The following is a 26,214-nucleotide window of genomic DNA, read 5'->3' on the forward strand; positions in this document are numbered from 1 at the left end:
CCATGGAGCGGGCGGGCCGGCTAAGGGTTTTGAGGGCCATTTTGACACCCCTAGAATTTCGGGCACCATATTGAGAAACAAAAATGTGGAGATTCGGGGAATCTCTATTAGGCGGAGGAGATGGAGAGCCCGAAGAGAATCTACTGCTCGATGAAGCAGATGAATTGTGCTCACTCTCCCCATTGCAGGCAGGCCCATCTTCTTTTTTCTTTCTTTTGCATATATGTACATACCATTGCACTAGTGTTTGTTTACCAAGCTTTGTTTTTGGAGCAGAGAATCTACGCGTTTGGTGCTTCTATGGTCGTTGGGTTGATTTTCATGCTTTTGGTAACATCTTTTTTTGTTACCACATTCGTAATGTCTAATGATCCTGTACACTAATTTGTGTTGTGTTTTTTTTTTTACTGTTTTGCAGTCGTCGATTGTTTTAGCTAGACCTTTAAAGTTTGCAATCTTGTTCACCCTGGGAAACGTATTGGCAGTTGGAAGGTAGGTTTTAAAGATTTACTTTTTCTTTGCTAGTCATGTACTCAAAATATTATTAGCTAGGCCGAAACATTGTCGTGGTCTCATTTATTTTGAAATGCATATTAAATGTCAGTCCTCACATTATACCATGCCATATGAATCTTGGCCGAGAGTCAAACCTTGGGAAAATGGTGGTGACTTTGATACGAATGTTAAGAAGAGCTAGTACTCCTTAAATTTAACAAGATCTCGATTAGTGGGAAGCTAGATACTTGACCTAGGAGCTTAGTAACCATCATGCGTGTATGTATTAGGCGCTGTGAAAGTAAGGTTACTATTAACTTATTGATTGATATCTTTATAGCTGGCAAGTGCTTTTAATGTTGGATGAACAAAAACTTGAAAATTTGAAATCAGTCTTTGAGTTAAGGTTTAGTGGATACTGAACTTAGGGGTTGCAATGTCCAGTGCATCCATCACCGCGGAAGTGAAAATGCCAAGTCTATAACCACTTTGCTAGATCTGTACTTGTTGTTTTGCTCTATTAGATACTTTGGTTGATTTCCTAGGATGTAAGGCTTGTTTCTAAGGATCTCATAGCAAAGTTCAAACAAATAAATGGGCGTGGACCTAATCTGGGTACGGCTTGGTTACACCTTTACACCACCAGGCTAATTCAGTAAGTGTTGACCTTAATGACCTTTGCCTTAAACATAACAACAGTTTTTTGTTTTGGATACAAGATGAAACTAAATCACCGTAACTCATGATAAACTTGTGAATTGCTGATTTCATCTAAGTATTGCATGACTAAGATCGAGTTATATAAACTGCTTTATCTTTTCTTTAAATCATATATATATATATATATTTTTTTTTTCTTCTTTTATTTTGTATCAAATTTAAGATTCTGAACTTGGAGTTCATGTGGCAGCACAGCCTTTCTCATTGGACCAGGGAAACAAATGAGAATGATGCTTGACTCTGCCCGTGTTTATGCATCATCAATATACATTGGGAGTGTTCTACTTGCTCTCATCTGTGCTCTTCTGGTAAGCACAATTTATGAAGTACTAAGATGTTGGAATAAATTTAAGTGTACAGAAAATTTGAAGTACATTAAAGATGAAGAGTCAGTGACTCTACTGTGTTACACCTGGAAAGGGCTAGAGTGTAGGGAATCTTTGCTTGAAGGTTCCTGCGTCCCATCTGGGAGACATCCCTGAGTTTGGTAGAGTGTTACCATGTGGACTCACCTACCAATAACTTGTCAATTCTCACAAAGCTCTTGAAGTAGGATTTGGTAATGTTTATATGCTCTCCAGGTATCCATGATACCTCTGGTTCTTCATGGTCTTATACGATTAATTGCATCTTTTTCTTTGGTTTTCTGTTCTGCAGATTCATAACAAGTTGTTGACACTGCTGGCTATAATAATTGAGATAGGCGCCCTTGTCTGGTAAGTCGGTCTTTTCTATGCTTGGTTTTGACATAATTGGTGGTTGGTCAAGTTTCCAATTCTTACTATGGACCCACAAATTGAACTTCTTCTTTGAAATGGGTGTTAAACTTATTCTTCATTACTCTACAACCAAGTCTATCAGTATACTGTTAGGCTCTAGTACCCTATCAGTGTTATTTTTTAGGTCAGTGCCAAAGTAAAACTTGTAAGATGCATTGTCTGATGGTCAAGATCAATATCATCGTGTGAACTAGTGCTAGTAGATCATTAAGGTGCGGTGAATTTGGCAGGAGGTCTGCATGTTCACCGATGAAAGGCAATTAACTATGCCTTCCCTCACACGCTATATATTATCACTTGTTTAGTCTAGAAAGTTAACATCTTATCATTGGAAGATTGAAAATTAACATCTTAGTGAACTTTGAGTATTAGAAAACAAATTATTGATTAACTGGTATTTTTTACTAGAATGGACCAACTATCGGCTACTAGAGCGAAATAATACCCAGAGGAAGTCCGACCTGTCCTAAGAATAATTGGGATCGTTAGCAGTAGGATCACATTTCTAGGTTTTCATTACTAATAGTCTGGCATTGATTTCATTGAATTACTTTTCCTAGACGTCTTGCATCACCTGAATATTCTCTTCTTTGCTAACATTCTCCCGCAGAAAGCATGTCTTTGATGTAAATGAGTTATTGAAACTTCTTCCATTTACTTCTTCTTACATGTGTCAACCGTAGCCTCTTAAATTGATCAGTCACGAGTCAGGGCTTAATCTGTACTAAAAATCTAATTTAACACGTAGGATCTGTATAATGCCCTGCTTTTTCCTTTTTGTAAGTGTCCAACAGCTTAGTTGGTCAAGGCTCTGGTGGCTGTAACAGGAGGTCTTGAATTCGATTCCCACTTGCATCGGGGTTTGTTGTTTTTGTTGTTGTGTGTGTGGGGGGGTTCATTTCTCCACACCCCTAGTTGCTTGAGTTGCAAGCGTCACCCTCTATTATAAATATTTTTATTTATTTTTAAATAAAAATAGTAACGAAGCAGGTGGGGAGAGTTTACCAGAAGGCTCGTGTTTTAGAATTTCCACTTTATTCGTCTTTAATTATCAATGTGGTCTGACAGGTTGTCTTATTGTTTTCGCAAATGTGTTTGAGCTTTTCAGGTACAGTTTAAGCTATATCCCGTTTGCTCGTCGAATGGTTTCTGAACTGTTTGTCAGGGTGTGTGACACCGAGATGTAAACCAGACTCTTATGAAATTGGTTTAAGTTCGGGATGCGTTAAGATATGGTTCGTCATTGATGTTGCGTCTGTTGCTGTTGAATATTTGTTCCTCAAGTTGCTGTAGAGGATGTTATTTCCCGAGTTAGGGCTATATAATTAAGGAGTTTGCTGATGAATTGATCACCAGAAGGATGGATCAATGTTGAAAGCTTCCCTTTCCATATTTCTTCATGTATTGTATTTGTTTGGTTTGACTTGGGATAAATATTATATTTTTCAGAAAAGCCTTACAGTCTGACATAATATATTGCGACAAATTCATTGATCAATATTGCTTCTGAATTCATAATATATTGTCCAATGCTCAACTGTAATTATATATCCAGAACAATTTACCAATCTATGAATGGTTCAACAAATCCATGAATTAGAACTTGAGAAATAACACTTAACATATTAAAACATTTCCCGAAGTTCATGCATACCTAAATCTCGCCAAGGATCTAAGTTCCAAGAAAGATAGCACACCTAAAAGCTACAGCTTGCTAAAACATGATATGTTCAGAAACATCTCTTAAATAAAGTTTTTGTTTTCGGCAGTGAGAGTCTTGGAGCGTGGGTGGGTGGGTGGGGACACTCAAGAAAAAATAATCTCTAGTCATAGGCGCTAATCTGACTATAGTTGTCAGTTGTGTTATGCTTTTCAATTACACTAGTGGTTTGAGTATTCTTAAACAGGTATGAGTACATGAATCAGCTAACACTAGAAGAACTCGTTTTTCAGTGACCAAACATTTACCGGCCCTTATTATTAATATTCAAATCCACGAAATTTTGATTTTGCAACGTATACTTAGTCCCTACTTGCTTCAAATGTAATAATCACGCCAATGCTTTTTTCTATGAGAAACCACAACCATAATCAACGGTATAGGCTATTAGCTAGACGAAGCATTCCACAGAGGAGCTCAGTGTGGAGCACTCCATATACCATAGAGGAAATCAGCTTAGAGCCATGCAAATAGCATAATCACAATCTTTGCAAGCTTAAATAGGAGGTGCGTTTGTTTACCAGGAATTAGACTTGAGAAGTGGAATTAACTAGAATCCTTAGTGGACCACTCACTTTTGGCCTGTTTGGAGGCATGGAATCCAATAAAATTGAATTCTAAACGGGCTCCAATTCTTTTTATTACGTCTTTAACAGACCCTGTTAATCTAAATGAATCCTAGACTATGGGAATCAGTTTCTTATTTGTAATATGAAAATGGGGAAAAAAATAAAATGAAATGAAATAAACTAAAAGTTGGAGTCTGTTAAGGATTCTATACGACTATACAACAACCAATTCAAACACATTAATTTAAGTAGGAATTGAATTCTAATGATTTTTGAACGTTTGCCAAACATGCATTTTTAAGTTGGAATCAAATTCTATTATAGTAGATTCCATTCCAATGGTTTCTAATTTCATTATATTCCTAATTAGTTTACAGTCTCAATTGCCAAACACACTCTATGCTAGGAGATTAATATGATGGTGACATAGAGCCATAGCTTAATAATCACAATCTTCAAGTATGTATTATTTGCCTTCCTACAGTTTCGGTTCCCGAGTTATCAGATAATGATGTAGGCTCATTGATATTTTTTCCTAACAAATCGGTTCGTTTGTAATCTCTACACTATATGATAGCTGGGTTTTGAGGAACCCCTCTCCAGTATCAAGTAGGCTAATTTAGATCTCCTTATTTACTTAATTTAGAAACACCTCCCTCATTAAATTTATCCCTCACTAAATTTAGAATAAGCCTCACTTTTATTAATATAATTTGAATAAGGTCCCTTTTGTATTAATAATTTAGAAACACCTATCTAATGTCACTTAAATTAAATAATTACCCCCCATTTCCCACATTGAAATTAAAACAAGTCCTATTTTATTATTGATAATTTAAAAGAACCTCCCTAAGATTACTTAAATAACATAATTATTTCCCATTTTGTTTAAAAATAAATAAATAGATGAGTCTCTCCAATATAACTAAGTATATAGATAGTAGATATATAGATTTAATTAGACACGTGCAGTCCCAAAATAAAGTATTGACACCCTCCCTCTTTATCCTTTTTACTACTCATCTCTCTTATATGAAAAACGTATTTCTTTGTTTCTTTCTTACATGCATATCGACATGATTTTTTGAAGTGGAGGGATGATGTAATAGTTGTGGAATGTTCTGAATTTGTTTTTTAAGAGAATCTAGGCGAAAATCGCAGAAAACAATTGTTAACTTGTCAAGTCCAACACAAACTTCATTCTTTTTATTTGAGCTCCGATAGTCTTAGTTCTTTCTTTTGAACGGAGCATGTGAGAAATAGGTCATTTCGGCTAAAATCACTGAATTAATCAGTTACTTATATCAAGCAAAAAAAATATCGAATAAACTTTATCGCTCTAACCCCGATAAGCGATTAATCGGTGATTTAATCTGATATTAACTGCTTAGCACAAGTATAACAGCCTACTGAAGCACCCATTGTCAGGCTTGCATTCTAGCTTTATAGGTAACTTAATAAGTTGAGAAAATGCAGAAATGGTAAAATGAGAAGACAGTCTGAGTTAAAAATTTCTAAAACTAATTTTACCTCAAATAAATGTCAAATATATTCCATTTTTTATTTTTTCTATTTTTTCTTGGATAATATTCCATTCCACAGTCCACACATCCAATGCTGACCCAACAATGCCGATCTAAGGGTTGACATTTAACGAGCCTAGATTTAGGATGGGCTTTTTTTCAGCCCATTTCACAAGTCCAGCCTATATATTAGTTCTCCCGCCAGAATTAATTGAAACATTTCAACCTTTGACACTCAAAAATGAAAAAAATGGACAAGTTTACTGATATGTTCTCCTCATGTCTCGGTTCAAGCTAAAGTAACCTAATGAAATTCAATATTTTGAAGGCTACAGAGCTTGAGAAGTGGGATCCAACAGATTTCCAGTATCCATTTCAAAATCCACTATCAGTTATTGATCATAATCAGCTGAAGAAGCTGGACCCTAAATCTGAACCTGCTTTGCTTGTTGATTTCACACAACCTACTATGCAAGAGCTTGGTGCTCAAGTACAAATACCTGGAGAAAGAAAGGGTGTTGATGTTTTGGCCGTGAAATTATTGATACGCAAAGAAGTAAGTGGTGGCCGCCTTCTTGTTAAGGCTGATTACTTGAAGAATGTTACGAAGTTGGTGGAGTATGGGCAGACGATCATTTTTTGTGAGAAAGATGAAATGGATCAACACTTTACTGTGCAGTTTCTCAGAAATACAAAGTCAAAATATTCGTATTTCAAAGGGGATGGTCTCAAAAGTTACTTCCAGAAGAAGGGTGCTCAAGCCAACGACCGAGTAGAACTAGAATATCACGAGGGAACTTTCGTTATAGCATGTTATGGCAGATAGGTAACTTATTCTTATTGATTTATTTTATGAATTTGGATGAGCTGATCTGCCACATTATGAGACTGAGTCTTCTTTTTGTTTTCTCCCTTTCTGTTGCATTATTTCGCTTTTGGTTCAGATGTATGACATCTATTAAATTATCCATTTATGCTCTTATAAGATGAATACTGGTTCTCAGATTGCAGAGTTTCATTTTTGGTGTCTCTGAAATTTAAATAACTTTGGTGCAACTGGATTGACTTTAAATTCATAGTGATTTCATGCGGTTTCAGTTCTACTTTTCAGCGTGTGTAGATCAAATAGATCTTGAACTGGACAGGAAGAAGGTGAACGTGGACTTAAATCGACTACTTAAATAAATTGTGCAAGGCGCCGTAACTTATATTTTCTTTGGATCAGTTTGGTAATAGAGCAATAGTAAGAGTAACATTAGAAATTCGATCAAGTATAAATTGGTGTGTTAAACTGGCATTAAGCATGCATATAATTAGCATTTTAGGCATTCCCATTTATTGACACACTGATCCCAATGATTCTTGTTTTGGTATTTTGTTCAGATGGACTGATTTCTTACTCGTGCTGGGATAAAACAATCTTGTATTGCTGTGTTCAGTTGGACTGATTTCTTCCATGTGCTGCGGATCAAAGATACGTGTGTTGGTGTTTTGTTCAGGTGGACGGATTTCTTACTTGTGGTGGGATCAAAGACTCGTCTTTAAGACATTGTAGTGACAAGTTTTTAAAGCATGGCTAGGTGCTGAAACTTGTTCTGTTTGTACTAATGCCATTGATTTAGAAGGTAGAAGTGTCTAGACTATGAACATGATATGAGGGTTGAAGAGTTTGGTCTTCTTACTCATTTTGTCTTGTTTCATGCATACAATGTTTTAGTTCAACTGATTCTGGGTCCTTGTGATTACATCAATGTCTGAAAAGAACGGATGAGTTCTTCAATGTTCCTTTGTACTTAAAATGAAGAAACTGACCTCTAGTTGAGAGATACTGATGTTGTTGCAGAGTGGACTGAAACATTGACAAAAAAATTATAATGGTTGGTCCTGCCTGCTTACTACACAATAAGGTTGTGGTCTGAAATTTTAAGCAGCAGCACTTTGGTTTTACGATAAATGTGCATCTTGTACAAATTTCATACTTCAGAGATCAGGAAGCAAAATGCAGTTGGTGTTATTCGGTTGCGGCAGTCCTTTGGAGCACATTTTCTCTACTAATTGGTGTTCCTCTGGAATTTGTCTTAAGAGTGAGAAATATAGTGCAGAGGATCAAAAGAGGCCTGGAAATTGATATATTTTTTCTTTTGATGGTAACATGTTTACCCTCCCAAATACTGTGAACGTACAGCGACTTTGCAAGAAGGCAGGCATTGAAAGGAATTCCTATTCAACAAAGATCTTTAGGAGATTCTAGACCTACTATCGTTGGCAAAAAATCTTTGCTAAAACTTGAGCAAGGTACGATGAGCGAAGTCATTGCTCACCAGCACTCTTCTCAAACCTTATTCAAGTTTAAAAATCCTTCCACCTCTTAATATGAACTTGTTACTGCCATAAACTCCCAACCATACGCAGAAGCACAAGTCTGGAATGCCTACAGACATCGCCAAAACTTCCAGGTTCTCAAAAATCCCACGTGTCAACACTACAAGGAAATCCTCTTCTTCGAAAACAACGTTATGAACACCATTAATCTTCATAATATCTTCTCTCAACCGAACATCCAGATTACCACTTGAACATCGTCATAACTCATAAATGAACAGCGTAAGGAAGTGATACTAGGCATCCATCATCCACGTCCATCATTATGCAAATATGCACAAAAAAATAAGGAAAAGTAAAATAGAAAATCTACTATCAATGGATAACAGTCACGAGCGCAGTGGCAGCAACAGCATTACAGAGACACAGGAATTAGGCTCAGCTGGACCAAGGACCAAAATTTATACTTCTTCCCCTTCTTGGCATAACATACATACTGACGCTGGCATGGAGCATATTTCAAGCAAGATCCAAACTATTGAGAACGCACCACCTTGACTTCCTTATTCAACAGATACAATTGTTTGCCATTTGTTTGCTGAAATGTAAATGAAGGGTGACAGCGAGGGACTAGCGCTCTTCTTTTGCTCATTCACAGATAACACATACTGTTAAATTCTATTTGCCCTGCAAATAAAGAACACAGACAGGATAGGTCTAAGGTGTTAAAAATGTGTCAGACAAACTCCTTTACTCTGCATGATGGTTTCGTCCAATATTAATTGAAATTCACTTTCCCATTTGCCAGAAGAGATTTAGTCAAATTTGAAGTAGTACAGAAACACAGAAACATCATATCCATCTAATATTGAGTCAAAAATAGGAGATAAATCAACTGTATTTACATAAATATCAAGTAGTACAGAAACACAGTACCCCTTAATTACTACTTCAAGTCCTTAACCAAGAAGTTCCTCTACTCAATGAGTAAATTATCAGTGTACCTAACAAAATAATTTACTGGAAATTGAAATAGTTACAAGGGGAGAAACTTTGGTAAATTTTGGCAGCATCTCAGTAATACACATTTGGCACCGCACTGTTTCCAGCTTTTCGTCTGAGTAGCAAATATTCATCTTCTCCAGAATCTTCGCATTCTCGAGCAGAAACCTTACAAGGCATAGTTCGCCATCACTTCCTTTAAAACCTTCAATGTCAACTGTTTTAAGGCTGTTCAATATGTCTCCAGAAGGCAACTGTGTGGGCTTCCAACATTCTTCTACATTAGCCATGTTTGAGATTGCTGCTTTTTCCTAATCAAAAACAAATATTTTTCATTAAAAGAAGACGAATTTGTTCAAAATTTTCTTTTAAAAATATTCTAGTCATACATAAAGATCCTCAACAATTATGCTCAGAGTTTGCAGGTTGGGATAACTCCTTGATAACAATGTTATCACTTGGGCATGCTTTTCGCTAGCGAACATATCAACATGCAAATGTTTCAGGCTGCAACACGAGGATGGTTTACTAGCTAAAAATTCTCGATCCCTGGAGAGAAACTGAACAGGCATCTAAAGTATAAGTGTTTTGTAAGTTGTAACAAAAATAAAAAATAAATAACAAAAACAAAAGTTGCTATATATGATATAGACTAGGAATGGAAGAATGACTCATATATACCTCAATAAAGCCACTCAATAAACAGAGTTTCTCCACATTGCGCAGCCACACCAGAATCTTAGACGCACTTTTAAAAAAAGAATCCACGGGAGGACTACACAAACTAATATCCAGTGAAAAGTCAAACTTAGCACTGACCACAGATATAACATTCTCATAGATAATGTTTGGTGGATTACAACACATGTATTTAAGTTTCCGAAGAACTGAGTTAATGATGCTGATGTTAAGTTCGTGTGTATCAAAGAGTGTTAGGTATTTAAGGGTAGGAATAGAAATGGAAATAGTATTGATATCAATGCAGCAGCAATACCAGATAACCAGTTTTTCAAGCACGGGACAAGAAGAGCTTGAGAGGAGTTTGTTTACTAGGTTTTCACCAAGGAATGTAACATCGTCAAGTAATAACGATTTAAGCACTGGAAAATTAACAATTGTGGGCAAATTTAACTCGACGGTATACAAGCTCAATTTTGTTAGGGAACTGCTTGTAAAAAGGCATTGAGGAAGCTTTTCAAATCTGCGTCTGCATATGTAGGACGAAAGCTCAAAGTCTCGAACATTGTGCTTTACAGCAAAAGAGATCCATGAATTGAGTTGACGAGAATATAGAAACGGATCATCGGCCTTCATATTGAGACTGAACCTTGTTATATCCAATCCATCATGAGTTGAAAGCATCTCATCAATGAAATCTACAAAATCTCCTGTCTTTCGCTCTTTTGTTTCTTCGAAATCACATTGCTTAAAATCAAGATTAGAAAGAGAAGAGCATACATATCTCCATTGCCTTGAAAGAATGCTGCTTCTCATTGCTTCTTTCATTGGAAGGAAAGAAACAATGTGGCTCCGAATTGGATCGGGAATATGGCTAATCCTATTTTCCTTATCAAAATAACAACAAACCTGCTTCATATTTGCTCGTCTCCGCTACCACCTTTCTATATAAATAATAAGCGAATAATTTACCACAACACTTTGACAGAAGTTAAATAATTTACCCTTCAAATCAGAAAGCTTCTAAGCCACCCAGGGATTGAGAGAGAAACCTGTAAATAAATTCCAACCAACACAATGTTACAAAAAGCAGAAACGCACACAAATTCAACTTATTATATTTGATTTGAAATAACCAAAAAGAGATTCCTTTTATTTCTATTTAAGTAAAGTGTTATCCCCCCTTTTATTCCTTTTTTCAATTTTTCAAAATTCACATTCCCTCCCAAAAAATAAACTTCTCTTTTGTCAGCAGGGTTAATAAATTTTCTTTTTTTATTCTTCCAATTCTCTTGTGATTATTTCTAAAAGTGAATATTCAACATTGTATTGAAAAGGAAACAAAAAAAACAATCTTTATGTCATGAGAGAGAGAGAGAGAGAGAGAGAGAGAGAGAGAGAGAGAGAGAGAGAGAGAGGATCTAACCAGGTGTGTATATTTGAAGGAGTAGTTGCAATTCAGAGAGAGGGACAGAGAAATTGAAGAAGAGTGGCTTTGGTTGTTTAGAGATGACTGTTGGTGGCCATGGTTGATTTCCTTGCTCTTTTTCAAGTTTCAAGAGAGAAGATACAAAATATATATATTGGACCCTGAATTCATATACGGGTTGGATTTGGACCCAAAGATGGATATTGTTTGGCCCATTTGAAACTTCACTTCTCCAGTTCTTCTCCTCTGAGGATTCCAGAAAAGAAAGAATCAGAATATATGTAAAATTCATGTACACTGTCTTGTTTTCATTTATATGAGCAAGCTAGATGTAGGTGTTAAAGCCAGATCAAGGATATTATTTGATACAGGATATGCCACTATGTTTAAACATGTGTCTATGTCATCTAGGTTCTGTTTGTGGTTGTTTGTTTTTTAAGTAAATTAGTATTAGGCAATTTCTAATGACTAGAGGTAATATCAATTTATATAATCTTATTTGTGCTAGATGTAGATTTTGAAGTCAAAACTTCGATACTATTTGATGGAGGATGCACTTTACATTTGAATGAGTATCTATACTGTCTATACGTAATGGTGCAGGTTGTCTTTTGTCTAGACGTAGACTCTTTACGTTTTTACGAAAGGCGACTGGAATTTTGAGCTTAGTGAGTTCTCTTCATAAGTTCAGATGTAAACTTGATTGTACAAGTTTTAGAATAGTTAATTTCCCGTTAGGTTGACTTGCTAACTGTTTTGAGTGTCATTAAGAGTTCTTTATTTTGGAGTCAAAGGGACCAAACCTCTATATAAGGGTTTCATGTTTCGTCGTGATAGTTATATGATGATGTTGAATTGAATTTAGGATTTCTTTTTGTTCCAATTCTTTTCCTCATTCCTACGGTGTGATATTCTAAAATTATCTACAGTGTAGATAATTTGCTGATGCAAAAGAGGGAGAGGGAGAGGGAGAGGGAGAAAAGGAGAGAACAAAAGTTACTCCTGTTAGGCTGAGAGTGGAATTAGTTGATTAGTAAATAGGGTTAATAGGCTGAGAGTGGAATTAGCAATTTTCTGTGGATAAAAGTTGTTATAGTGTCAAAGGTGGACTCTGGGCCAAGATCTTACGTTGCAAATTTATTTGTCATCCATATCGGTCAATTGTTTTGATTTTTCTAAATCTAATTGAAATCCCCATAGTATCCAACCATATCGGTGGATTCTATTGTATCCCACAGGCACCACCATACTATGGTCATGTGCTGGCCTCCGTATTCATGGTTGTTGATGTTGGTCAATCTCTCAGCCTGGTGCTGTGGATCGGAGTATATTTGTACTTAGAAAGCCTGGTATAATATGAGTCTCACTTTTGCTCCTATGCTCTGCTCCTTTGTTTCCTTCCAGATGAGTTCATGATTAATTTTCTCCTGCTTAAACTCTTACTCTTTTGATCTCGTTATAGGAACTGATTTACTTGGATGAGTTTACGCTTTTACACGTACGAATGCTCTGACACACTAGTTGGAAACAACTATAAATAGGGTAAAACTATAAAGCAAAGAGATTGTCCTATCAAAGTGAGGTTAGATTTGTAACATAGTTTATGCACTTAGTTGGCGATTCATCAGTTTTTCTACATTAAAGACCATCATCCTTCTTTGTTATATTCTTCAGAAGGTACCCTTATCGGAAAAATAAATAATACATGGTACATGGATAGGACCTAGGTTCTAATCTAGTCCCTTAGATATATATCCTGCTGATGATGTTGCATTTGGAATTACAAACTGTAGGTCTGTATGTTGTTAAGATACAGAGTTCAAATGACATAATTCAGAGAGTTTGCAAGTTATTTACCCACTAAAACTTGTTTGGTGCATGCATCAATGCAATAAAACTTCTGTAATATCGACAACATATTTTCAAGAAATCTGTGTTGGATGTGTATCCGTAGGTAACATATTGAAGTTTAAATTCCTCAAATGGTGCTACTTCAACCTTTGTTGATTGAGCATTTAGATAGGGTTGGCCTGACTGTTCCCACTGATGTTCAGGCCACAGCTATTCCTACGATCTCAAAGGATCACGATGTCATAATTCAGTCCTACACAGGTTCAGGAAAGACCCTCGCTTACCTCCTTCCCATACTTGCTAAGATTGGTCCACTTAAATGTTCTTCTGAGACTGACGAACCTGATAAGAAAAAGGGTATAGAAGCAGTAATTGTGGCACCTTCTAGAGAGCTAGGAATGCAGATTGTAAGAGAGGTTGAGAAGTTGTTGGGACCTGCAGGAAAAAAGGCGGTTCAGCAGCTTGTTGGTGGTGCTAATCGATCAAGGCAGGAAGAAGCTCTGAAGAAGAACAAGCCTGCGATTGTTGTTGGGATACCTGGAAGGATTGCAGAGATCAGTGCAGCTGGGAAACTACAAACTCATGGGTGTCGTTTCCTTGTTTTGGATGAAGTTGATGAGCTCCTTTCATTCAATTTTCGCGAAGACATGCATAGAATATTAGAACATGTTGGTAAGAGGGCTGGTGGAGAGCAGCCCAATAAGACACTGGGACCACTAGCTCGGCGTATTGAGCGTCAGACCATCTTTGTTTCTGCAACAGTGCCATTTTCGGTTGTAAGGGCAGCGAGGAGCTGGGGACGTGACCCACTTCTTGTCCGTGCGAAAAATGTTCTGCCACTCGATTCCATTCCTGCAGCAGGACCTGTTTCAATATCAGGTTCAACTTCCACTTCCACATCAAGCGTAATGACTAAGATCGAGTTATATAAACTGCATTATCTTTTCTTTATATCATATATTTTTATTTTTATTTTTATTTTTTTTCTTCTTTTATTTTGTATCAAATTTAAGATTCTGAACTTGGAGTTCATGTGGCAGCACAGCCTTTCTCATTGGGCCAGGGAAACAAATGAGAATGATGCTTGACTCTGCCCGTGTTTATGCATCATCAATATACATTGGGAGTGTTCTACTTGCTCTCATCTGTGCTCTTCTGGTAAGCACAATTTATGAAGTACTAAGATATTGCAATAAATTTAAGTGTACAGAAAATTTGAAGTACATTAAAGGGCTAGAGTGTAGGGAATCTTTGCTTGAAGGTTCGTGCGTCCCATCTGGGAGACATCCCTGAGTTTGGTAGAGTGTTACCATGCGGACTCACCTACCAATAACTTGTCAATTCTCACAAAGCTCTTGAAGTAGGATTTGGTAATGTTGATATGCTCTCCAGGTATCCATGATACCTCTGGTTCTTCATGGTCTTATACGATTAATTGCATCTTTTTCTTTGGTTTTCTGTTCTGCAGATTCATAACAAGTTGTTGACACTGCTGGCTATAATAATTGAGATAGGCGCCCTTGTCTGGTAAGTCGGTCTTTTCTATGCTTGCCAAGGATCTAAGTTCCAAGAAAGATAGCCCACTTAAAAGCTACAGCTTGCCAAAACATGATATGTTCAGCAACATCTCTTAAATAAAGTTTTTGTTTTCGGCAGTGAGAGCCTTGGAGCGTTCGGACTCCTCTGTTGGGTAGAAGTCTACAAGACGTGTTGGACTATAAAACCCCTACTAACAGTTAAGTTGCTTCTTTCAAGGATAAACTACTAGGGACGATTTAGAGAAGAGAGCTGTAAAACTTAGCAGTTGTTTTTCTTGTAAGTTTTCGTTTATCTTGATTTGATGCATGTTATTTGTGCTTTACGCTAAACTTTTTTAGTCTATTGTGAACTGTGTACGTAACAAATGCATGGGTACGGTGGCAATGCAAATACCATGACCATGAATTAAGTGTGACTGTCGTTGCGTACTTTTTACTTAACTGCCGCAGAGAATGTAGAGTTTGTCTCGTTTCCAACTACCCCATGTGTTGCACTATCTAGTAACCTCTTTCCTTGGATAACAAGTCACAAAGTTGGTACCTTCTTATCCAGAGAAACCATCTTCTTTTTTCGTTTTGCAGTTGAAAGTTAAGATAATCACAACGGCCATGGCTACTGAGTTCAATACTGGGAACAAGGTAATATATGTTTTATATATGGTGGTCTTAAATCAGGCTAGTTTCTTATTTACTCGTATGTGTTGCCTTTTATAGCTTGGTATATGTTATTAGGGCTATTCAGTCTTAGTCTTTTAGAGGGTATAAGGGTATAGAGGAAACCTTAGTTTGAAATCATATGAAGAACATGTCCACACGGATTTTTTTGAGAATACGAAGTGTCCATGTTACTTGGCTTTTCTTGACTCCTACAAATGTTATTACAATATGTTATGCATATGAGACTTCCATCTTTATATCAGAATGAAGTAAATCTGCTCTTTCAATGCAGGACATTTGTGGAGACTTTGAAGCTGAGAAGGTCAGCGTTATCTTTGTGTTGGGTGAGCTCACTGATTTTCGATCTTTTCAGTCTGAGATTATAATTGAGCCGACTGATCCTTAGCGTCTTGGTTCCTATACTATTACAGAGTACTTTCAGTATAATCAAAACCTCAAACTAAGAATGTCAATCATTTTTTTATACAACACTAATCAAATCTCAGTGTAATCAAGCATCTTGATAAATGCACTACCACCTTGGAAACAAGCTAATCATAGCTATAATACGCAAACTAAGAGGTCTCCTATTTATGACAATGGATATCATCCTTAATACACCATAAGCTTCTAGCATCTCTACCATAAGATGTAATTATTCATGTATAACCTGTAGAGGGACTGTTATTATTTACGGAGTGTTCTCCGTTCATGGCATCTATTGCATTTATAGGGTAAAGGACTCAAAGTACTATTTAATGTCGTTTGTGTTTTAGTAACTCGTGAATTTCCAATAAACAATTCTGCCCAAATAATCACATTTTTCATGATTTCCTAATCATGTCTTCTGTTCATGATCGATAGTGGATACTCTTAACACCATTTTATTGGTTTATATAGATTTCTAAGTATTCTGTTCCACCTTTATTCCATAGGATTCCCCTGCATTTTTAGCATAACATGACGATATCAAGCCGTAACTGCCAAGTGTTTTGTATGAGTACCTTTCCCAAGTCTAAATGAACTGTCCTATTTGCTTGTAGCTTCCATTCTAAGAATGTTCAGAGTAAATATTACCCTCTTGTTTTCTGTTTTTGCCTGACTGTACCACGAAATTGTCTTTTTTACAACTGTCTAAATTTAAAGGAACGACGTATCCAATGTGGGATCACTTTCCATTGCAGTGATCCTTGGAATTCTTCTTTTGTATGTGTATAGCTAGTTGTAGATTCTACATCCTTGCGCTCAGGTGCGTTGGAGGCATATGATATCCAATTTTTTCTATCTGCTGGCTCTGATTGGTTTTACATCTATCACTACTCTAGAGCCTGGCGTTCCTTGTCTTCCAGACTTTCCAAATTTCAACCTGCTTTAGTCAGCCTCTAGTCTTGCCATTCACTCCCTAAATCTGTTACAAGTCCTTCCTTTGCTTCTTCCTTGGAACCTCCTACCAGAAAGGTCAGACAAAAGGAACTACAGTGGAGTGTTTAGGCTTTACCTATTGAACTATCTTACATCAGTAAACCTGTTTTCCTTGTATACTTTATCGAGTTATCCGAGCTTAATGACCTAATTATGGTAATTGAATTGTATATACTTGACAGGTAGTCCAGGCAGTGGAAAGGGCACACAGTGTTCAGCATTTGCTGAACGTTTTGGATTCTGTCATCTAAGTACTGGCGACATTCTACGAGCGGAACTCGAATCGGGATCTGAACAGAGGTATTAGTTGTTCATCTTTTGTATTCCAAAATATATACATAGTTCACCATGGCCTTCGCTTTTAGGTTTCTCATCACCTTATTTTTGTTTCACTTCTAGTGACTTTTTGTGCCAATATACTGCTCATGGTATATATATTTGATGGGGTGCTCATGTTTCTGTTGCCTCTATTATCATTTTCTGTTTGTCCTTTGCAACTTATGCAACCTTGTATTCGCTTCAGTTGGTGCCTTTGCACTGTCTGAGTAGTTTCTTCCATTTATCACTTTTTCAAGTGAAGACTCCTTCATGTTGTTTTTCCCTGCTATATTTCTACTACCAAAAACAAAATACATAACACTTTACACATCGTTTGGTGCATATGGCTGCATAGTAATATGAGTTTTGAAATGTTTTAATTTTTTACATCATGTCCAATTTGAGTTTGTTGAATTCTCATTGAAATCTTGCAGTGCCATGATTAAGAAGAATATGAGCAAGGGAGTGCTTGTACCTTCGGATTTTATGACTAGGCTTTTGAAACGAGCCATGCTGGAAAGTGGTAAGAACACGTTTCTGATTGATGGATTCCCCCGTAGCGTAGACAACTATGCTGAATTCAAGAAATTGGTAAGTTGTTATATTTACAGTGTATATTCTACAACATAATTTGGACTGGCCGAGTCATGCAGTTTCTAATTCAGTGTGTCCATGTGAAACTCTGTTTCTGGCAGATTAGTATCGAGCCGAATTTTGTATTATATTTGGAGTGTCCAGAGAAGGTGATGATAGAACGTCTTTTGAAAAGGAATCAGGTTGAAGAATGTAGCTTTTTTTGCATTGTTAGTGTTTTCGATTTCTGTTTCCTTGGTGATTTAATTGCTGATGGTCATTTGCTTTAACTTATGTTAAATGAAGGGAAGAGATGATGATAATATGGCGACCATAAAGAAGAGAATTGATGGGATGAATTCTATGCTTCCGATTATAGAGCATTTTGAGTCAGAGTCAATGCTTTGCAAGGTATGTCTCTTTTTGCTTCTCCTTGTTGTTCACAAAGTTCTTTGGCTTTTACACAGTTTCACTCTCTTCTCAGATTGATGCTAGCAAGTCTGTGGAAGAGGTTACCGAGCAAATTTTTCCACTTTTGTCTGCGTGGATGGAGAGTGCAAAGAAGAGAACTGAGGGGATGGAATCTATGTATCCTGTTGTTCAGCGTAATGACTTGGAGGGAATACCTGGCAAGGTATGTCTCATTTAGCTTGTCTTTCTTGTTCACAAAGTTACTTGGAATTTACACAATTTTATCCTCTCTCAGATTGATGCTGACAAATCTTTGGACGAGGTTTCTGTGGGAATTGAGGCTATAGCTATATGAGTGGACAGAAGGTCAGTTGCTTTCTACAAGTTCCTCGGCTATCCAACGATTATAATAATACATCATGCATTGGTTTTACCTAATCTATTAGGTGTATGGTGGTACACAGATTTGATTAATTTAATCACATGGTTCTTGCATTTGAAACACAGGTACTTTGCAGCTCTTCAGAACACCATGATCTGGATTACGTGTTACATCTACGTTTGGGTACTGCTAGGGTTGCTGAACAGGCAATGCTAATAAGTTTTCAGTTTGAGTGTACTAGATAGTTAATAGCATTATGGCTCTATATGCTGTGACTAAAAACTCTTCCCACATTTCAATTTCCAGTAGTAGTAATGATCTAGAACTACTGCTAAGTAGAAACTCTTTGATGTTTATTTCTAGATCGCCTTAGATTAGTACTGCCTCTTAGACTTTTTCGATAATCACTGCCTCACAACTGTCACAAGTTTTCAAGACTTTGGTCACACTTTGTACCCAAAAAAAAGACTTCGTCACTTGGTGGGTTCTGTCATGTTGAACCGTGGTGTAGATTGCCGACTTTTGAAAGTGTAATTGATTTGTGAAATTATTTCCCACATATATTCATATAGTAAGAACACCCGACTCTTCCCTCCTCACAATCTGGCGAGCAGTAATGCTATACCGACCCACTTACTTGACCTACTATTTGAGCCTACTGATGTGTCAAAAGTCCTAATTATTTTTTTACATAGAGATAGGTGTTCGTGTGCGAGTTCTTACCAAATCAAGAATTCAACTCTTATCAGTGAGGTAAAAAACTGAATCAAAGTTTTGCATCATCCTTTAACTCTCTTTACCAATTACCACTACTAGTACAACAGTAAAGCAAAATATATGATATACATTGCTGCCAAGTGCCCAATAAATTAGATTAAGGGACTCTTAAATTAAAGAGAAACTATGTTCACACCAGTCTTGGTACCCAATTAAACTTGACATTCTCAGTTTCTCACATTGTTTCAGACACTAACTTTTGAAAATCCAGCAGCCGGCTTCAATAGGACAATTCAAATGCATAATCACAGGATGGCTGTCTTCCCTTGCTCGACCACCATCACTTCTAGTTCTTTACTTAATATAAAGCAGCTAAGTCTGTTAAAATAATAAGCTCATAAGTCATAAGAAGATGCTCGAAATCTCCTGGCGGCTCTTTCAGTGAAATTTCCTTCTTCATCTTTGGCAATTGCACCTAGAATTAAGATGAGTTTGGACCCTTTACTCAGACCTATAGACAGTTTGGAAAGGAGTTTCAACTCTATAATGTGTAATACTTTAGATTTTGAGACAACTGTAAAATTTGAATTTTAGTCCGAATTTTCAACAATATAATGTGCAAGGTTTTGTGCTGATGAAATCTACGCAAATATCTGATCAGATACTTTCATTTAGATTTCTAGTTATTCTTCACCGTCATTTAATAGGCTTAACTTTTTCCAGGCACCACTATTTGGACAATTGGACAATTGGACACCCTAAACTCTCATGTGTAAAAATGAAAATAAGAGAGAGAGAGAGAGACTGATTTGAAGGGTCAGAGTCCTGTTGCTGTCTGTTGATGGTCATGAGAAAATATTAGAATTAGAGGGTGAACGTGCTGGATAGGTAGACAACTTTTAGGACTATGGTGTTTAGAGTTTAATTGTTGATGTTTATGTTTTTGTTCAAAGAATTGGTATAATAAAAGAAAAAAAACAGAACAAAGAATTGATAAAAATCATAGATAGTAAAACCTTAAATTAACTTTAATTCAACTACAACCGGCCATAAGACACTCTATTTAAATCATAACCATAGCACACACTCAGACCATAAGACCATACAAAAACTTAAACCATAAATCCAAACATAATGGATTAATGGATTATTACAACTTAAACTATAAGGCCATTGGTCACAAACTCCCTAAGCAGTCACTTTTCTTCTTCCTTTAATTCTTTCTTTTCTTCTTGCACCCCATAGTACGAGAAACCTAAATTAGTACATGTGTGCTAATCCTCACTCTCTCGTCTACAGACAGGGGCGGCTCAAGATAATCGGGGCCCTAAGCAAAGTTTGAATAGGGAATCTTATATGATTAATATATACTAATAAAAATTATTATATTTTTTTTTATTTTTTTTCTCACAACATTTTATTGATTTGTTTACGTTATTTCATATGATCCCAACTTTTGAAACTTCAATTGATTTATTTAACAAAAAATTGCAAATGGAGAGAGAATGCAGAATAATTATACACCGAATAAAACAAATATAGAAAGAAAGAGAAATTATAGGGAAAAACCATAAAAGACAAAAATATAATATAGGTAAGATTGAATTGTTGGCGTTATATATACTTGATTATTTGTTATGAAGAACTTTAATAAGTTATGGAAGCGTGCTATTTTTTGTTGGAGAAGGCGAGGGAACTGAAGGAGTTTAAGTGTTTAACACTACTTTAACAAATAAAAATTGTTACATATTTTTTTTCCCTCACAACATCTTATTGATTTGTATACATTATTTCATATGATCCCAGCTTTTTCTTTTTTTCTTTCTTGAATAGTCTTGTACAAAGTTGAAACTTTAATAGATTTATTTAAGAAAGAATTGCAAATAGAGAGAGAATCTGAGAATAATTTTACACCAAATAAAACAAATATAGAAAGAAAAAGAGATTATTGGGAAAAACCATAGAAGACAAAAAAATTATATAGGTAAAATTGAATTGTTGGTGTTATACTTAATTATTTGTTATGGGGGTGATGAAAAACTTTAATTATATTAGTTATGGAGGTGTGCTATTTTCTGTTGGAGAAGGCGAGGGAACCGAAGGAGTTTAAGTGTTTAACACTACTTTAACAAATAAAAATTGTTACATCTTTTTTATTTTTTTTTCTCACAACATGTTATTGATTTGTTTACATTATTTCATATGATCCAAGCTTTATCTTTTTTCTTTCTTGAATAGTTTTCGCACAAATTTGAAACTTTAATAGATTTATTTAACAAAGAATTGCGAATATAGAGAGAGAGAATCCAAAATAATTCTACACCAAATAAAACAAATATTGAGAGAGAGAGAGAGATTATAGAAAAAAAACCATATATAAGGCAAAAAAATGATATAGATAAAATTGAATTGTTGGCGTATATATACTTGATTATTTGTCATGGGGTGATGAAGAACTTTAATTAGTTATAGAAGTGTGCTATTTTTTGTTAGAGAAGGCGAGGGAACTAAAGGAATTTAAGTGTTTAACACTACTTTAACGTGATTTTATGGTTTCCAATTTGCCAATGTAAAAACGTTTATCCAACAGTTAAAAATAAATGAAAAACAATAGTGGGTTTTGGTTTTAATTTTTTTTTTTATTTCAATGGCTGGATTGTATGGGCCTTGGGCAACGGGGCCTAAGCGGAGGCCTACTTTGCTATACAGTTGAGCCTGCCCTGTCTACATATGTTTGACTTGCTACCACTATCCCAACATTGTCTATGTATTGTTGTTGGGGTGAGTAGTCCAGCAATTGCTGAAAGTGGGAAACCTCTATGGTGTAAAGTGTTTCACCATTCTCAAGCTTAAATTGATTCAAAAGTTTCGCCATTTTTCTTATAATTCTCTCTTATCTTAAGCAAAACTCTTATGTATATTTCAACAAATGTAAGACTCCTTTATATACTTTATTTCTCCCTTTGAACTATTCCAAAAAGAAGCTAATCTCTGATATATTGAAGAAACAAAAAGTATGAAGCAGGTACAAAAACTAACTTTAAACACTATTAAGATGCACAAGTACACTCATGAGATATCCATTAGTTGAACACAATATTCATAGGCTTTAACAACCCATGCAAATCGTGAAATATCCATTCCGTTGCCACCAACCAAGAGTTCTGGTAAAATCATACATGGTAGACCTAATTTGATCTCTCACATTTGCACCATCTGATTCATTTGCAAACCACTTTTACCAATCTTTGACATAATTATCGAAAAAAACACATTTACATATGTGATATTGTGTTGTAAAAATAATCACATTAACACATACAACAGTACGACTGAAACAATTCATATCCTTGAATCCTCTACAGTTAAAATGATGAAGAAAGAAAACTAACGCCAACATGTAACCACAAAAGGTTCCGGGCTTTCCATGCTATGCTTTTTGTACTGAGATTTGTACCTCAAAGCCCAATACTTAATTGAACTAATCTAAAACTGATTGCTCATGGGATCCCAGTCCAATACTTGTTCTTTACCAAAACAAATCCAATATTTGTTCTCTTGGAGACGCTCCCATTTAATTCTAGGGTGAACTAGTATTATCCCCCACTAGATGAGACAATTAAGATTTCTCAGGAAATTAGGGTCTCTTCCTAAACACAAGATCAATTTGGTTTGACCGTTAATTTTCAAGTCAAACAACTGAAAATGATATAAATGCCTCCACCTAATTAAAATTGAATATTTTCTTTTTGAAAACAATGAGAGCATTTATGTAATTTTCAATTGTTTGACTTTAAAGTTAACGGTCAAACCAAATTAACCGTGTGTTTAGGGGGGAGATCCTAATTTCCTATCTAGTAGGGGGAAATCCTAATTAGCTCATCTACTAGGGGGTAATACTAGTTAACCCTTAATTCTATCTCAATTCTTTTAAGGAAAACTTAATTTGGTTTGCCATAGCCATGGTGGTTGGTTGTTTTGCAAAACCAAATCAGGTGAGCAATGAAATTAAACAAATTGGTATTGCATGTTTGAATACCCTCATATCTGCAAGACTGCAAACTAGGACCAAATTATAAGTTTGAAACGTGACGTAAGGTGAAACAATGACCTTAGCTAATTTTTGCTTCTTCACACAGCCCTGGATAACAACTGGATCTTTCCATTGACCATTTAAAAAAGTGTTGATCTACACTTTGTAGCGTCGAGATTTACAATGCTATGTCACAGGACACAAGTTGGTCACATACTCACATTGCCAGTTAAATACATTTTCTTTTTCCGATAATAGTTAAATACCAATCCTTGAAATCTTGGGGTATACATCAACAACAGTACGCAGCTGCAAATATTGGCATTAGAATAATACCAGCGGAGGAAATTATATCAACAATTGCTTAGATTTCTGCGTGTGTTGTTATACTATGCAGCCTTTTCTTCTATAATTCTATGGTAATCTGTTAGGAAATATATCGCGCACGAGAGTGTATAGGTAGATAATAGACCAATGTATTCAATTCTTCCCTCAAAGTATTGCGGCTACTTCACTCAATCTGTGCGCGGTCATCTTATTTAGTTGGCCACTCAAGCAGAATATATCGATAGTTAGATGATCCCGCAGGCACAACATATACAGTTGATACCAGACTCAAAACTAGAAATTGTAATCTGTTGCGCATGAAACAGCGACCAAAAGAAGAAGAGTAAAAACAAAAACGAATGAACACACAATAAAATAAAATAAAATCACCTATTTAAAGAATATATAAATAAAGAATAAAACATGGCAGCAAGCACAGTCTGATCTACGTGAAACTTTGTCTCATTGGATCTTAACTGTCAAATAAAAAGAATCTTTACTGTCAAATGGAAATTAAGGCCACCATGTAACTACAAATGGTTCCAGGCTTTCCATCCTATGTTTTTTGCACTGAGATTTTTACCTCAAAGCCCAATACAAAATTGTACTAATCAAAATTCGGGCAACAGTAAAATATTTATTCTTCTGAGAAAAACTTATTACTTAAAATTGTTTTACCATATCAAATTTTGGTGGTTATTTTTTCATTTGCAATACTGCAAACTAGTAACAGTCAAAAAAATAACGATCAAATTATACACCATTTGTAATGTATGAACAGAAGGAACCAAAAACAGAGCAAAACAGAAATTAAGAGACTAAATAAAAAGCGGTAAGAAGAATTTCCACCATCTTGATTCCCAGATACGACGGAAGAAGCTCAGAAGCAGCCACCCAACTGCCAACAGTTAAAAAGAAAGCACAGTCATTATCAATACCAAATACCACAATATTTATCTAAGCATGGTTAATTTCCAAACAGAATGACATGTCTGACAGTAAATTGGATCAAAGACTAGAACCCTGTTTTCAGAAAAGTGGATCCCATTGGAAATTCCCAATACAAGTTGGTGTGCTCTATATGGAGACAAACGCAGAAAATCAAATTAGCGGGTATGCGAAAAAGTAAAGAACTAGAAAAACAATTTATCCAAACTCTGCACATAGAATCAAATTAGCGGGTATGCGAAAACGTAAAGAACTAGAAAAACAATTTATCCAAACTCTGCACATAGTATGGCACTCTCTTTTATTGGGTGGTTACTTTAACAAGCTCGACCCCTCTATTGTGGTAATTATAACATAGTATTCCTTGTTCGTGGAAGGAAAAAAAATTAAATTCAATCATTAAAGACCCTTAAGTCTCCAATAATGACCTGTATTGCAGAATCAAAACATCCGACCATAGTCTAAAAAAGAATCTAGATCATCTGCACAAGGAGCTGAGGTTGTGTTTAAACACAGCTTTTTTTTTTTTCACCACAAGGAAAACACATTAGACAACCCTACTTTCAAATACACACCAAGATGTCAAAAACTGGTTTTCTTGTTGCAGGTGATCCAATCTTACTAAGACCAGGGCAATTATTCATGAATAATGATGATTTTATAAAAGCATATTAATGAATTCATGGAAAAAAAAAAACAAATTAATGGGAACAAACTGGCTTGGTTATACTCTAAAGTCTAAAGTACAAATTTTTTCTACTTTACAAAGTAATCGAAAAAAGCCATCCGTTCAATCAACTCAAACATGTGTTTTTATGTCGTTTGGGTAATCTAATAATCTCAAACATTTATCTGAGCAATTAAAGGAATGCCATTTAACTAAAAAAAAAAAAAAAAAAAAACATACCAAAACAGCCTCAATCTCTTTTTCAGAAACTGGTGTCCTATTTGGTTGAAGGGAAGCCTTTCCTCCTAAGGAAGTGCTGGCCGGTTGAGCCGGGACTTCTGACTTGGTGAAGAAGTTAGATGTTGAACCTGTAAATATGAATCTGTGAAAATCGGGGATCTATATTTAACAGAATGAAAAAATGGATTAACAAGATTTGAGATTAAAGTATAGAAAAATCAACAAACCAGTTGAAGGTTTAGGCTTATTAGGAGGGTGTCTTTGTGGAAATTTGATTCGAGGAATTCTCTTCATTACATGTCCCACGCCACCACCCATCTCTTCTCTCTTGCAACAATTTTTTTTTTTTTTAATTTTTAGATGTGTTTTATTTTTCTTCGGGTCGTCGCTTGGACTATCAGGTCAACTGGTCAATGGGTGCGTCTTTCGGCCCACCCATATTAGAAAGTTTTTTATTTGCATCGCTGAGAGCATTCCCAATTCCCAATGTAGGTGAAAAGGAGGGGGATGTGAAAATTTCCTCCTCGTTTTTTGTTCAAAATGAGTGCCCAATGCAGAGGTGAAAAATATTGTAATTATTTTTCCAAGTTATTCCCAGGATGAAACCTTCAATCGAGATAGTGGCTGACTTGTGAACTTCGGACGGAATGTTGTATTCAGCTCTTTGTGTTTTTTATCAAAATATTCTCAATCTCATGTGTTTTTCAATTTTTTTGTTTTTTTAACATCGGACAAAATACGGCGGGATATTATATTCCGGTTTCAATCAAATAGCCTCCGATTTGGGAATCCAAAAAAAGAAAAATTGATATTTTCACCTTTGCATTTTTGCATTGGACAACTTCACCTTATTTTTCACCAAAACGGTGATAAAAATGAAAAATACTGCCTAT

The 26,214-nt window shown here is 35.8% G+C and overlaps 4 protein-coding genes and 1 long non-coding RNA gene across 7 annotated transcripts; 3 read left to right on the plus strand and 2 right to left on the minus strand.

Annotated features, from left to right (window-relative positions):
- The first annotated feature begins 34 nt into the window (after positions 1-34).
- Positions 35-14,639, plus strand: LOC147514012 (Got1/Sft2-like vescicle transport protein family). Of its 2 annotated transcripts, XM_086597417.1 has the most exons (6): positions 35-188; positions 277-330; positions 419-492; positions 1,406-1,523; positions 1,873-1,931; positions 3,103-3,492. In XM_086597417.1, exons 1-6 carry the CDS (start codon positions 84-86, stop codon positions 3,179-3,181), a joined length of 489 nt encoding a protein of 162 aa, XP_086453543.1. In that variant the 5' UTR covers positions 35-83; the 3' UTR covers positions 3,182-3,492. The 2 variants fall into 2 exon arrangements, with proteins under 2 accessions (XP_086453543.1, XP_086453544.1); XM_086597418.1 differs by lacking the exons at positions 1,406-1,523; positions 1,873-1,931; positions 3,103-3,492 and adding exons at positions 14,129-14,246; positions 14,557-14,639.
- Positions 6,046-7,586, plus strand: LOC147514013 (uncharacterized). The gene is made up of 2 exons (XR_015217443.1): positions 6,046-6,632; positions 7,190-7,586. It is a non-coding gene; the product is annotated as an uncharacterized LOC147514013 (long non-coding RNA).
- LOC147514014 (F-box protein At4g09920-like) lies at positions 9,011-11,391 on the minus strand. 2 transcript variants are annotated; one of them, XM_086597414.1, is made up of 4 exons: positions 11,235-11,391; positions 9,812-10,860; positions 9,520-9,690; positions 9,011-9,441 (listed from the first exon to the last, which is right to left on the minus strand). In XM_086597414.1, exons 2-4 carry the CDS (start codon positions 10,724-10,726, stop codon positions 9,133-9,135), a joined length of 1,395 nt encoding a protein of 464 aa, XP_086453540.1. In that variant the 5' UTR covers positions 10,727-10,860; positions 11,235-11,391; the 3' UTR covers positions 9,011-9,132. The 2 variants fall into 2 exon arrangements, with proteins under 2 accessions (XP_086453540.1, XP_086453541.1); XM_086597415.1 differs by lacking the exons at positions 9,520-9,690; positions 11,235-11,391 and having other exon boundaries at positions 9,812-10,806.
- Positions 14,640-14,763: 124 nt separating the features above from the next.
- LOC147514015 (UMP-CMP kinase 3-like) lies at positions 14,764-18,766 on the plus strand. The gene is made up of 10 exons (XM_086599589.1): positions 14,764-14,903; positions 15,209-15,265; positions 15,576-15,627; positions 16,888-17,005; positions 17,458-17,614; positions 17,719-17,799; positions 17,903-18,007; positions 18,081-18,230; positions 18,303-18,373; positions 18,515-18,766. Exons 2-9 carry the CDS (start codon positions 15,236-15,238, stop codon positions 18,360-18,362), a joined length of 753 nt encoding a protein of 250 aa, XP_086455715.1. The 5' UTR covers positions 14,764-14,903; positions 15,209-15,235; the 3' UTR covers positions 18,363-18,373; positions 18,515-18,766.
- Positions 18,767-24,083: 5,317 nt separating this feature from the next.
- Positions 24,084-25,699, minus strand: LOC147514016 (uncharacterized). Its single transcript, XM_086597403.1, has 3 exons — positions 25,549-25,699; positions 25,322-25,449; positions 24,084-24,364 (listed from the first exon to the last, which is right to left on the minus strand). Exons 1-3 carry the CDS (start codon positions 25,637-25,639, stop codon positions 24,347-24,349), a joined length of 237 nt encoding a protein of 78 aa, XP_086453529.1. The 5' UTR covers positions 25,640-25,699; the 3' UTR covers positions 24,084-24,346.
- Between the last annotated feature and the right edge of the window lie 515 nt (positions 25,700-26,214).

This window comes from Coptis chinensis, chromosome 3, assembly GCF_015680905.1.
Source record: "Coptis chinensis isolate HL-2020 chromosome 3, ASM1568090v1, whole genome shotgun sequence".
Taxonomy (NCBI): domain Eukaryota; kingdom Viridiplantae; phylum Streptophyta; class Magnoliopsida; order Ranunculales; family Ranunculaceae; genus Coptis; species Coptis chinensis.